The sequence below is a fragment of the Belonocnema kinseyi genome, chromosome 7 (genome assembly GCF_010883055.1).
Source record: "Belonocnema kinseyi isolate 2016_QV_RU_SX_M_011 chromosome 7, B_treatae_v1, whole genome shotgun sequence".
Taxonomy (NCBI): domain Eukaryota; kingdom Metazoa; phylum Arthropoda; class Insecta; order Hymenoptera; family Cynipidae; genus Belonocnema; species Belonocnema kinseyi.
In genome coordinates, this window is record NC_046663.1 from 132,759,273 (window position 1) to 132,774,359 (window position 15,087).

Below are 15,087 nucleotides of genomic sequence, written 5' to 3' on the forward strand. Positions count from 1 at the left end.
CGCTAAGAGAAGTCTACAGCGAAGGGAGAGGTGGGTCAGAGAAAATCAACAGTTTCTCTCTGACCCATCTCGACTCTTCCAAGACCCTCCAGTTACTGTCGACCGCCCGTCCAAACCAGAGGAGGTCGAAGTATTTTGGAGAGAAGTCTGCGAAGTGCAACATAGGCTGGACGAAAACTAAGAGAACATCAATAGCCTAAAGGAGTTATGTGTTGCCCTCATAACACCTGATAAAGAATGTCCACCCATCACTATCGAGGATGTGAAAAAAGTATTAAGAGGGATGAAAAACTATTCCGCACCGGGACCAGATTGTATCAAAACCTTCTGGTGGAAGAAGTCTTCTTCAACCCATTAGCATTTGGCCCGTATTTTCACCTCATATTTGAAGTCGGAAAAGTCGATTCCAGAGTGGTTGGTGGAAGGGCGCACAATACTTTTGCCGAAAATAGGCAACTTAGCTGACCCGAAGAATTACAGGCCAATAACTTGTCTGAGCACGCTTTATAAGATAGTCACAGCTATCCTAAATGATAGGATTGTTCGGGCAATTGAACCTGTGTGGCAAGAAATGTATGAACAACGAGGCTCAAAGAAAGGCGTAGCCGGATGTCGGGATAACCTGCTCATCGATAGATGTGTCTGCAAAGATGCAGTATTCTACCAGCGTGACCTATCGATGGCCTGGATTGATTATCGGAAAGTTTTCGATTCGACATCCCATAGACTTATCATCTGTCTTTTGGAAATCTTAAAGGTTCTTCCGCAAATAGTTGGGTGCATAGAGAGATTGATGCCGCTTTGGAAAACCAGATTTACTATCTCATCTGAAAAAAATCGTGTGGCAACTAACAAGGTCACCTTTCAGAGAGGTGTCTTTCAGGGCGACACCATGAGCCCACTCCTGTTTTGCCTTACATTATTGCCACTATCTCTAGCACTTCGCCATTCCGACGGGTACTTGTGCGGCAAACCTGCAGATCGAAAGTACAAGGTCACTCATGTATTTTACATGGACGATCTTGAGATCTATGCTAAAAACAGAGAGCAACTGCATCTAGCTCTGGGGATTGTCGAACGATATACTAAGGAAATTGGAATGGAATTTGGGTTAGACAAATGCGCCAAGGTTTAATTGAAGCGAGGAAAAAATAAAATATCTTGACAAAAAAATTGTTTAAACAAATTAAATTTGTTTAAAAATCTAGGAGTATTCATAATAAAGAAATTAGTACTTGAAAATATTAAAAGTTATTTTAAATTAATGGGAATGTGTTAAATCAATGTGAAACTTTATGGCATTTGCGCCACCCCTAAATATTAACCGACTTTGCTCAAATGTTTACCTTTTCGTTATTGCTCTGAGTGCGTTGACTGTCAAATACTTATGAGAATTGTCTGTGTAAAAAAACGTTTCACACTTTGTCGCTTTTGTACACAAATTGAAAATTGATTCTTATTACAAGTACTACTTTCTTCCGAATATAAAACATCGTACATCGACTCCTTTGGCTTTATTATTTAATATATGAATATCGCTTTTGCCTAAATTCTATTTGCTATCGAAAATATTAGTCTTCTCAACTCTAAATGGCAATTATTGAGTTTTCAGTATATTTATAATTGATATGGAAAAAGTATGTGTTCATGTAGCTGTGACAATCAACACTATTTTCTTTTACTATATGCTAGATTCTCATCGGAACCTTTCGCTTTTGTTTTCAAACTCCGCACTTTGTTAATAGAGATACACCAATTTCTCTTTCATTGTGATATCCAACTTGATGCTCTCCTACGGTATTTCTGTTGAGATGTTTGGCTGCAAATTGACAACGCCGGCCGAAGCATCTTCATCAGGCGTAGTTGATGTTCAACTGTTTACCGTTTGTCGCAGATATTCTTGCTACCCAGATTTTCGATTAATAAGATTTCGCTGACTACCTCGAAGCTCACTATCATCACCGTCCCGCATGTTGTGGCCCCCAGCAGTAGCTGCAGGGAAATCCCGACGATCCTCGGGAAGCGTCAAGCGTTTCAAAATATTGAAAAGGCTCTCTATAATTTCTATGCGTTTTGGTGTTCCCCTCAGTTCCTTTCTTTTTCGTTCTCTGTCTGTCTGGTATGAGAAACTCTTTCAATAACATTGCTATAGCCAATATGTCCCTCATAGTCATGAGAGGAAAGGTTAAGCCCTACCGCGACGCCAACGCCAGAAGAATTTCTTTAGGGTTATTTCTATTTTTCAGTATTTTATTAAATTTATATATATAAATATACATGCACTTTATAAATTCACCAGGTAAAGCCCTCCACGCGGGCTCATTAGTATTTGTTGCTACACTTTTTTGTCCTGGCATACCTGTTTAGCTTTCTTCATATACATGCATTTCTTCATGCAAGTTTTGGTGTTTCTATGGCTTTTTATACCTTTAACATCCTTTGAGGACTATAGTCCTTTTTCCTGAAATCAATTTTTTGGTGTTCAATTTTCGTAAAAATGATTTAAGTTATGATTTTAGATAGTAATAACAATTTTTAACGTAATACTTATTATCTTTATAAAAGAATCTATACTTCAGTACCTCCATGATATACTCTCCAATCTAGGGTTAACAGTCTAAACCAACACAACACTTTCCACTTGACACTCGGTTTTTTAATTTTTTTCAACAATTACTTTTATTTGTTATCAGTCAAGCTCAAAAAAAGGATTCATCCCAATATCATTATCAGAAGAATGAATTTTATCCCCCTCTCCTCCCCACCCATTGTGAAATTTACAGTAAAATTTTGAAAAAATTATAACCTCTCTCGGAACGTTCGTCTCTCGAATTTAATTTCGATAATTACTTATACTCAATATCGAATTATATTAGAAAAAATTAAACCCCAATATCTTTATCGGAACACAGCCTTTTTTCTGCTCACGCACACTTATCCGCCGAGTAAGTTAATTGCGTTAACTAAGCATCCTGGGAATGAAATTCATTTTCGTCAGTGTTACGAGGAGGGCAAGATGATAAAGTTGTGGCGATCAAACAATTATGTAACACTCACTATTTTAATTCCTATTTTATTTCTTGTAATTGATTGATTTTTGTATTATCTACTATAAATAAAGAAAGTTCTTTGCACTTATTTCGGAACAAGAAATTTTTTAAAACCTTCATTTTTTAAACGTGGTAACAAAGTGTTATAGAAAATTCGAATCAAACATAAATAGATTTAGATAGATTTTTTTCAAAAGAATAGGTAATTTGTACGCATTATGTTCTAGTATTTTACAATATGGATGTACATATATTACAATACTTCAAACACTATTTTATTTATTTTTTCCGTTTTTTGTCCATAGGAGTTTCGAGAGCTCACCAGCTGGACCTTAAAGGTTTGTTTATTGAGATAAAATTCTTTAATGCCCACTGAAGCGTGACTTAGACCAGGGTACTTTCTCCAAACTAATTTTTTCAACAGTTCTAAAAGCTTTTTATATCACATTATGCAAAAAATCCTTTTTAGGATAGTCTAGAGTGAAGTATGCTACGGGTGCGGGGCACGGGAAGTGACCAATTCCAAAACCGTGGTAAAAAACAGTTATAAATAGACTGTTTCTAGCTGCTGTACTTGTGCTCCTTGCGCAGGACTACTTTCTCCAGCTGCTGCGCCTGTGCAGTTCCAGCCAGTTATCTGATTGTTGCTATCACGCTTGCGCATTTCGATTCAGAATTACTTTCCATGACTGCCGAAATCATAAACTCACTTCTTTATGGTTTGACGTTTGAGAGACTGATTCTGACTAGTGAATAGTGATTGAGTAAACTCGAAGTGACAAGTTACCATAGATGACGGATAAACTTCCATAAATTACCGATAAATTAACAAAAAGTTTACAAAATTTATAATACTAGAAATTGCCGGTAATTTAGTAATTTTCCATAAATTTCCGGAAATTAAGCAATTTTTCATAATGCGTAAATTTTGGATATCTTTCTACTTGCTCCTAAAACCTTTGGATACCTTACATTTCTTGGAAATTTTCTGTAATTTACAAATTCACAGAAAATTTCGCAACTCAGAGTTGCGCTGAGTGGAGCGGAACGAGTCAGAGTGCGTCAGAGTTAGTGAGAATGGAAATAATACGGTAAGAGTGAAGAGAGTACGCCGAGAATACGGATGAATTCAGAGAATACTTGAAGATGGGAAAGAATTCAGAATGAGTTGAAAGAAAACTGAAAGAGTTTTTAAATGATTTTTCGGTCAATTCGGAGAAACCGTTCAACCGTATCTAATCTGCGAACAATGGAAAAGGTCGTGCGGCTAAGCAAGCGACCGACCGCTGTGCATCGCAACGGGACCCCCTTGGCTGAATGAGCTCGAGTTCTTCAGAGTACGATTGAACCTCGCTGACCCAAGAATGACCGCATGTTTCCTCAAGAAGAGTTTACCTGATTCTCCGAGAATGAGCACGATTTTGTAAGAGTTGGAAGGATTTCTTATGATCTGTCGGATCTTGAAAGATTTGCCTTGATTTCGAAGAATGAGTTCTGAGTTACAAATGACTCCACTCATTTTCACTCAGTGAATAAATAGCCCCTCGGTTTTTATTGTTTCTCAAATTGAAAATTTCCTACATTTGTTGCAAAAAATCGTGTGCGTCAGGTGCTGAAAGTATACAGTTGCAACTCTTGAGAAGTTTACAGTACTTTCCACCGTCTCATCTTCGGGTCGTTTCCGGCTCGTCTTCAAATCGTTTACAGCTTGACTTTGTGTCGCCTTCAACTCGCCTGCGACTCGCCTTCAACTGCCCTGCCATTTATCTCTGGATCGTAAAGCAAACGATGCTTGCATTGTCAAAAAAAACTATTTCGAACTATTAAAAGTTAAAAAATTTCCCACAAAAGAAATGTCTCATATACCAGGAGGCATATTCAAAATTGCGCGAAATGCAGTAAAAGTGATATGTGGGTGTGGTTATGTGGGCGCAGAGACACAACATAAGAACATGAATAAATAGTATGTTGCATTACAAGGGATGAAACATAGCGAATGCAACGAGTGGGAAGTTTGCTGCCCGAGTGAAACGAGGGTTGCCATCACACGAGTGGCGATCGTTGTGTGACATTCCTAGTAATGCATACTATTTTTCATAATAAATCTATTGAAAATTCGAGTTGAGGTATCTCTAGACCTTACCTACCTACGTGTCTACCCTAGAGCTGAAAAAAATGTTTCAACCCTAGGGATGTAAACACTGTGTTTCATTCCGCTCTACACGTACCGAAACTAGAAGACAAAATGTTTCAACCCTAGGGATGCAAACACGGTGTTTCAACCCGCTCTACAGGTATCGAAACTCGAAGTTTCAATAGAGGCGCTTTTCACAATTTTCAAATCATATTTCTTGTATTGTATGAATTTTCAGAGACAACAATCTTCATACTGAAAAAATCGCATTTGCATTTATTTCAGTAATTTGCAAGCTGCATGAATTTCAAAACTTACAACCCACTTATAATGATAGATATCAATTCATTTTAAACTGCATTTCTTTAAAAATGCTTCATCGACCTTTTTTTATATTTTTTATCGTTACAATTATTTCACTTTTATACAAAACACTATTTTTCCACTGTTGAAACCTTACGATTATACGCGATGTAACTGTAACCTGCATTCCACATACCGTTCAATAAGTTACCTCCTTGTTCCCTTTAGTACCCTGTTTTCTGCATTTTCACCTCCTTTTTAACTGACAAATGGTATTTTTCCACCTTTTTATGCAATAATGAATCACCTGGTACATCATTTTCATTTACTTTTAAATTAAAATTAGGTACGATAGTGTACATTTTACCAAAAATATGTCCTGAATTTTTAAATGCCCGCTAAGTGTCATGGCGGCGCTTAAACTTCCGCTCTTAAATCAAAAGCACTATTATGATTTTACGCTTGAGAGACTGATTGTGAGTAGTGAATAATGATTGGACTAATAAATTACCATAAATTGCCGAAAAATTACGGGAAATTTGGACATGTTTGATTATCGGAAATTTTCGGTGATTTAACAATTTTCCATCGGCTACAGGCAAAATTTTGAAATTGAGCAATTTTCAATACATTTTCGTAAATGTTTGTATTTCTTCCAAATAGCTTTGGATACCATAAATTTCGAAAAAATTGATTTTTATTGTTTTTCAAAATGTAAATTTCGTACATTTGTCACAACAAATATAGCATGCAGCAGGTGCTCAAAGTAGACAGTTGCAACTCTTTTGTAGTTTACAGTACTTGCCACCAGCTCATCTTCGGGTTGTTTCTGGCTCGTACAGCAAAATTCACGGTCGTGTGGAACTGCCTACTTTCCGCACTTGTAGCACGATATACTATTTTAGTTTTAAAGTAGTGCCGTAGTGCGATTTCGATTTTGAAATATATATCAGAAGAGTACACTGAGAAACTTTGTACTGGAAAAGTTACTAAATTAGGTTACAATCGGGGGACCAAGGCGATAATTCGTATATTTTAATACAATAATCGTAAGCTATGCTATTTTTATATGTAATTTTCCTATTGATAATACGAAGTCTTAGTATTTGTTATAGTAAAATCCTAGATAGGATAAATTAGTAGAGACATAATTAAGTTATATAAAAAGAGTAGAAGTAATAAGTACCTAAAATAACATAAAAGACTAAATTTGTAAGAGGAATTGCTATTATCCGTAGGAATATGAATTATACCATCACACTTTCTATTTTTTGTATTATGGAGTAAGAAAAATTCGGAAGATTGCCCTCGAATATTAGTAAGTGACTTAGTAAGCGAGTCTAGCGTTGGACCGAGTGCAGCCGAGCGTAAACGATGTCAACCGACCAATGCTCTACTGAAATTCTTTAAATTCATCAATCATTCAATTTCACAGAAAAACGCTGGTGTTAAATTTGTTGCAGCTCAAATTTCATTGGGCTCCCAATAATCATTTGAAAAAAGTTTTCAAGTCTCAAATGTATTCCTCTGAACGTAGATGCCCCTGTGGGCGTCTAGGGGAAAGTATCATTTGGAGACTGAATGTTGGCTCATGCAGAGTTGTAGAGTTTTGAACCGCGCTGTCAGCCACCTGAATACCTGTCAAAGCAACTATTCGCTTCGCGATATTAGCCTAAATAATTGTTAATAAGGAAACCAATTGAAACAATATTTACCTAATTTTCAAATTTTTTTCATTTAATAGGGCGTACCAGTCACTTAGAATAAAATTATAACTTCCTAATGCAACTTCCAAAAGTTAGGTTAGTCATGCCTGTCGACATTTAAACTAAAGCCAGGATGTATAGAAAAAGTCATGACTGTCTACATATACAATAAGGTATTTTTACTCCAATCACTAGCTCACTTCACTTCGTTGAATACTGAGGGGATAACAATAGACCAAATGCATGGGAATCGGTTATTTTTTGCTCTATTTTTCTAATATCTTCGTAGAAAGTAATTTTTCTGTATAAGTTCAATTGAAAAATAGTTTTTCTTTTTTAGGGACTAATTAATGCAATAATAAAATGATAATAATTTTCATCCATGCGTGCATTAGGGCTGAGCGCTGGTTGTCTACCCTTTGAGGCGCGATTCAAAATTACATTGAAAAAAAATTCTTGTAATTTAAATAAGTAATTATTAAAATATACACAAGAATGTATAGAAATTGTGTAACTTTTGATTTCAGACGAGAAAAAAATTTATAACACATATATTTGATGAATAACAGTTTATTTTCATTGAATTTGAAAGACTGACTAATATTTATCAAAATCTTTGTTAATAGATACATTTTTTTTAAATACCATATGATATTTCAGCAACTTGATATATATTTAAATTGAATGTTTTGTAAAATATAATTTGGTCTTTGGAATTCACTGAAAATAAACTGTTATTAATATAATATATGTGTTTAATTTTTTCCCTGAAATCAAAGTTACACAATTTGTATATATCCTTGTGGATATTTTAATAATGATTTACTTAAGTTACAAGAATTGTTTTTAAATGTAATTTTGAATCGTGCGCCAAGTGTGGCCAATGAGCGGTCAGCCCTAACGCAAGCGCATTAGCTCAGGGTGCCAACATTGGTATCATTGGTCCACAGTACAAACCGGAAAAATAAATCAAATCAGCTGGCAGGAAAAAGTTGGGATATGAAAGCCTCAATAAGGAATTTTCACTTCAACCATCAGCTAACTTCACTTTGTTAAAAGGTGAGGGGGAAAATGGATCAAAACTTTGTTTCTGTAAAATATTTGTAATTAATCATCATTATTCTTATTTTATTATTTCATTAAATAGTAATTTAAAAATAAAAACTATTTTTTAACTACACGTATATAGAAAAAATTACCTGCAAATTTACATCCCTACTCATCGCGAAAAACAAATTTCTGTTTTTATTATACAATTGTATTTACCTTATCTTTCATGTATGACACTAGCCGCTGCAAGATTAGATATCTAAGATACCTTTAAACTTCCGCAGAAAATCTAGTGGAAATTTGTTCGAACGACCAGGCATAAATTTCGATGCAGACGGTCACGACTTAGTTTGTACACCCCGGCTTTGGTGGTTTGAATGTCATATAGTATGTTTTGACTAACCTAACATTTGGATATTACATCACGCCAAGTACTATTTTTATTCTAAGACTATTTAGTCGCTAGTAAATGAGAGGAAATATAAAGTTAGGTAATTATTATTTTAACGTAACTACTTATTAACATCTGTTTCACTCAAATAACGACCGACAAAATGATCTTGACAGGTGACTTACAGTTTGTAGACGACACTTCAAGTTGCACTGGATGAGAAAAAACAGTGTCTAAATGATGCTTTTCCCCTAGATTCTCCGAATGAACCTGTGTGGTTCAAACTTGTTGCAACTCTATTGAACACCGATTTCGATGTACATTGGAGGTTCGGCGATTTTCTGTGTTGGTTTGATGCAAAGATCCTTATTACAATAAATTAGGATGATTCAAAAATTACAATTGAAAAACAAATTTTCCCCAGAGAGCAAACAATTATTTTTAAACCTCAATATTAGGATATTTGATTACGTTAAGATATAGTGCTTAGAGTTTTAAAAATGCCTTCACTGTGAACCATTAATGAATAATTTAATGGAAATCAATTTGAGTGCTAGAAGTTACTTCATAAGGCTGATAAATTTCTTGATCACATTATCTAGTTTAGCAGAATGGAATATCGCCTTGTGACCGTGTGGGGGACCCGTGTTCGATTCCCACCAGCTTTATTTTAATCACATTTTTCTGTTTTAGCTTGTAATATAATATTCCTGCATGTATATAATAATGTATAAACTATATATAATCATGTGTACTGCGAAATTAAAGTTTAAATAAATATATAATAGTGCGAAAGAGCTCAACATCCCATAATAAATAAGTCTGCATTTACGTCGTATGCTCGTGTAAAGGATACGTGTCGTAACCTTCAACGCAACTCGGCACATGTTGGGTTTCTTTTTTTCGTCTGCTAATCTGACTGCAGCCATTTTTACTAAGTCGCTTACTAAATAAGTGCGTCGGTCTCTCTCGACGTTACTAAAGTACTTCACAAATATTGCAATCTTCTGTAGATGTTAATACAAGAAATTTAGAATTTTCTTCCACCGAAATTAATAAGTGGCCTTGCTTGCTGGTTTACTGCAGAGCTTTGTAAATACGTAAAACCTTTTTTGAGATAAATGTAATATTTTGAAATTTTATTCCAATGATTTTTTTAGTTCGGCATGTAGTTATTAGTTACTACTCGAAGTAGTAAACATAACAAAAGTTCCGTTATGTCCCTCCATTGCAAACTAAAAATAGTAAAATCTAGTCTGATTTTTAGCAAATATTGCAGCAAAATGTTTCTCCGTGTAATGCAGATAAACTTAAAGAGATAATTATTTTTTAAATCGCGTAATTTTTATATTGTTCTGTTCATATACCTATATTACAATTTGAATTTGAAACCAAACACAGAATATAAAACAACAACCGAGAACAAAGTTCATAATTATTTTTTTCAAACTATATAAGGATGATCGCCAGAAAGTTGACAAATTTAAGTAAAAGTAATTACCCACTTTTCCTTTGAATAATATTTTTTTTACCAACTTATTTCACTAAATTGCGTATTATATCAAAACATAGTTCAGTAACTTTTAAAAATTTGTTGTAAGATGACTTCATTTAGAGATTATAAATAAAAAAGTACGCAAAATTTCTTATCTAACACCTCTCCTAACTTAACAATTTAAAATAAAAAATTGCAAAATACTATTGACGCCATTTTTTTTACTATTTAAAATTCACAAGTATCACTTATATTGTGTGAATAAATATGAGAATCAAGAATAGAGATTAATATTTTAGAGTTAGGGATTTTAAAAATCATTTCAAAGTCTGCCTCACGGTTTTTTGTCTTGTAATGCTCTATTGCAATTTTAGGTTAAAACTCGACAGTAATTATTTCAACTATTATTCATGATGGATTGATTTCAAATCACTATGAATAATGATCAATATGTTTGCATATTATTTGTTATAAATTTTTTGGTTGTACTCCATATTAATTTATCATATAAAATTAGAGGATTTTTAAAAACCTGCAGTTAAAATTAAAAAAAAGTACAAATACTCTTGAGTCTTTGAATAAAAAATTAAGTACTGTAGATTGAAAGACTGATGATTATATGAAACTAAGGCATATATAGTTAAGAAAAATAAATGTAACATTTATTTCAATACAATTTTTTATATAAAGTCGTAAACATACTTTTGAATGAACAAAGTATCTTTTTAATTTATAGAAAACATTATTTCCTCGAAACAAAGATACTTTCGATTTAATAGTATCTACTGTACAATGAATGGCGCTTTCGAATACGGTCAAAAGCATACACTATCAGATCACCAGCATCTGTGATTTGAACAAACAAAAATAAATTTTGAATCATCTGTATATTGTATTATCAGATTAAGATATGTATTTCTTTCAAAGGTGAAATTTTTTAATATGAAGAAAAATCTTGTTGTATGAAACATAAATGTATATGTTTAAAAAAATTACGTAACTGCCTGAAAGGCATAGTAAAATTGAACCAAAAGTATTAAACGTCTTCAATTTATAAAATATTTTTTTATGATTCATAAGCGTATACAGATGAGTTAAAGTAATATATTTTTGAATTTTCCAAATAAAAATGTCAATACTTTAAAAATGAGCTGGAAATATGTACAAAAAGTACTAAAACAAAATTTCTAGCCGATGTGTTAGGTGTATTACATTTTTTTCCAAGTTTGAAATTGACAATTTGTCAGGGGACCACCTCAAAAACCACGAAAAAAAAAACACCCAAGATCATAAAATTGCCGAAATATAAAAATGCCGAATTGAAAATTCCTGCATTATAAAATTCACGAGAGTTTATAATATCACCCTCTTTGAAAACTCCCGAAGAAAAAAATTTTCATCCAAAAATTACCCATTACAAAATTACACTCACCTCGACAAGCTTTGTTTTTCTTTTCCCACACGTCGTAATAGGGCTGACTCGCGCGTTCCCCGATTTTCATATTATTTTGTAACTTAATAGCGATAGGACCACTTCACACGTACCAGTTTTGATATTAAGATCATTTTACATTTTTATCATTGTTATTTTATTATCAATGGATTTACAAAAAGGACCCCGCACCAAATGTACAGTAAAATGGCCACCGGTGAGAAATTCTAAAAATTTTTTTTTTGTATTTTCGAACCTGCAAAGCAATAATTCGAAGGAAAAAAGTAAGAAAAATCGAAAGTTTTTTAACAAACAATTGTCAAAGTTTCAATTTTTACATGTATTTTAATAGAAAAATACTGATTTTCGTGAAAAGTTTTTTTTCTCCTAAACTAACAGTTGGATTTGGTTCAAACTTGCACATTTTCACTATCATTCCTACCAAAACAAAAGGTTCATATCCAAGATCTAGAAAGATATACGGTTTATGGGATATACACCATGATATAAGGGTGTTTTCATGCCTCAAACACCCAAGTATGGAAATGATCATTTCTTAGTAACTAAAGTCAATAGGTATTTTTTATACATTTACTAGGGTATGAAATAACTTTCAGATAAGTAGAGGAAGTGTGCATGTCAAGGGGTTGTTTAATAATCCCTTATTTAGAGAAGCAGAGAAATTAACTTTTCTTAAGGAGTAAATCAATCAATGTATTAATAAAAAAATCTTTGATGCTTCAATTCATTTAAAATATAGATTTCCTTCGTTCAATAAATGGAAGGTGATTAGAAACCCCTAAACATAAATTCTTATGCAAATCCTGCTAAAAAACGCTAACCTGTATATATTTTAAAGTGATTCTGCTCATTAATGTTATATTAAAAAATCTCTGGTACTTTATCTCGTTTAAAATATCGATTTCCGTGGTTCAATAATTAGGGTATGATTAAATGACCCTAAAAATAAATTCTAATGCAAATCCTGCTATAAAACGCTACCTGTACACATTTTAAAGTAATTTTGTTCATCAATGTTCTTATAAAAAATCTCTGGTACTTTATCCCGTTTAAATTATCGATTTCCTTGGGTTTTTATAAATAGGGAGTGATTAGGCGACCCTGAAAATAAATTCTTATGCAAATTCTGCTTTAAAAAACTTTACCTGTATATATTTTAAGGTGATTCTCTTCATCAATGTTATAATAAAAAATCTTTGGTACTCTAACCCGTTTAAAATATCGATTTCCTTGATTTAGTAATCAGGGGATGATTAAATGAACCTGTAAATAAATTATAATGCAAATCCTCATAAAAAATGCTACCTACATATATTTTAATGTGATTTTTTAAGCCTGATCTTTGGTGATTTATTCCTTACGAAAAGTTAATTTCTCTGCTTCTCTAAATAAGGGATGATTAAACAACCCCTTGACATGCACACTTCCTCTACTTATCTGAAAGTTATTTCATACCCTAGTAATTGAATAAAAAATACCTAGTGACTTTAGTTACTAAGAAATGATAATTTCCATACTTGGGTCTTTAAGGTATGAAAACACCCTTATATCATGATGTATACCCCATAAACCGTTTATCTTTCTAGATCTTGGATATGAAACTTTTGTTTTGGTAGGAATGATTGTAAAAATGTGCAAGTTTGAATCAAATCCAACTGTTTGTTAAGGAGAAAAAAACTTTTCACGAAAATCAGCATTTTTCTATTAAAATACATGTAAAAATTGAAACTTTGACAATTGTTTGTAAAAAAACTGTCCACTTTTCTTACTTTTTTCCTTCGAATTATTGCTTTGCAGGTTTGAAAATACAAAAAAAAAAATTTTTGTAGAATTTTTCACCGGTGGCCATTTTACTGTACATTTGGTGCGGGGTCCTTATCATAGTCGCTATGGATATGCATATGCGAATGTAGGTGTATGCATGAATGTAAGTAAGTCCGTATATGTGTATAATTATTTACTTATATTCAGGTATAATCGTATATACTGCTTATAAGTTATATATGTATCATATATATTTTTAATCATATATGTAGGTATGCTGATTGTGATGTATGTTTATGTGTTCAGGATTATTTACACGCAATCGATATGCACGATCTTCACTCCTCGATTTCCGCGCACAGTGGGAGAGACCGTTCGTTCATAAAATGACACACAGATGCTACCGTGGCCGATCTCTTGTCTCACCATCCTCGCTAATATCTTCAATGCTTGTATTTAACAAAGCTACTTTCCTAACTCATGGAAAATAGCTCACATATTAGTTTTTCAGAAAAAAGGCAAGGATCTACATCATCCTACCAGCTACAGGCCCATTAGTCTTCTTGATACAATGAGCAAAATTTTTGAAAAAATAATACGCGCGTAAACTATCACCTCGAGGAAAACAGCATCCTTAAATCACAACAATACTCAAGCTTACCGAAGCCATTAGCTTAAATTTCAATTGAAGACAACAGAATGGAGCTGTTTTCCTCGATGTAGAAAAAGCTTTTTATAGTATCTGGCATGTGGGACTGATCAGAAAATTAATAAATTACAATTTTCCAAGAGGAGTCATCTTTTTTGTAAACTCTTATCTTTCTAACAGAAAATTCTCAGTCAAAATTGGCCAGACACTTTCAAAAGAGAAGCCCATTCGAGCGGTTGTGCCCCAAGGCAGCATCTTAGGTCCGGTATTCTTAATTATCTACGTGAACGACATCCCTGAGGTCCCGGAAGTTACAATTGGATTATATGCAGACGACACTGCAGTATACACTTCCTCTTGGTCAGTTTCAAAAATTTTTAAATTACTTAACAAAGCTCTTGAAATCATTGCGGCATGGGCTAAGCTTTGGAGAACAAAAATTAATATAGCAAAGTCAGAATCAATTCTTTTCTCAGTCAGAAAGCCTGTCAAAATAGATCCACCAAAAATGTTTAATGGACCAATAGAATGGAAAAATTCCGTAAAATACCCACGGGGTAAACTCCATAAACGTCTTAATTGGAAGTGGCATATCCATGAAAGTAAAGGGAAAGCTCTCGGGGTCATCTCGCGTTTAAGCCCTATTATTAATAGAAACTCGAACCTTAAACCTGCATATTAAGCTGGGGCGAAAAACCAACATTGTGCGTTCAGGAAACGCATGGGTGCGGAAAAGTGGTCCAATCCGAAACTCAGCGCACTTTGAAATTTTGAAATCGGATAATATCTTCAGTCTGTTCTTTCAGGGTGAAATCTCGAAATTTCACTAAAAAACACTAAAATTTAAGGTTTTGCAAAAATGGGCTTAAAATCGATACCGATGCCTTCCAAGGATGACTTTACGGTGAAAAGTCATCAGAGGGTACTTAGAGGTCCTTACCGAGTCGCCAAAGTCACCCCATGACAATCGTCATGGAGGGGGAAATGGCTCAAAATTGCGTATTTTCGAGTAAAACGCGTAAATAATTGTGCGGTCCCTGGGTCATGTCTGTCTACGAGCGCACGAGCGTCTATGGCACCTCTAAACTGAAG

The 15,087-nt window shown here is 33.7% G+C and overlaps 1 protein-coding gene across 4 annotated transcripts in view; it reads left to right on the forward strand.

Moving 5' to 3' along the window:
* Positions 1 to 15,087, forward strand: part of LOC117175851 (semaphorin-1A-like) — a 545,745-nt gene that overhangs the window by 206,449 nt on the left and 324,209 nt on the right. For 3 of the 4 annotated variants that reach the window (XR_004467545.1, XM_033365637.1, XM_033365636.1), the window contains one exon: positions 3,356 to 3,388. The exons of the other annotated variant lie outside the window; for it this stretch is intronic. Coding sequence is in view for 2 of the 3 variants with exons in the window: in XM_033365637.1 (XP_033221528.1) it covers positions 3,356 to 3,388 (33 nt within the window). In the remaining variant the exon portion in view is untranslated. The remainder of the gene's footprint in view (positions 1 to 3,355; positions 3,389 to 15,087) is intronic. 4 annotated transcript variants of the gene reach the window in all.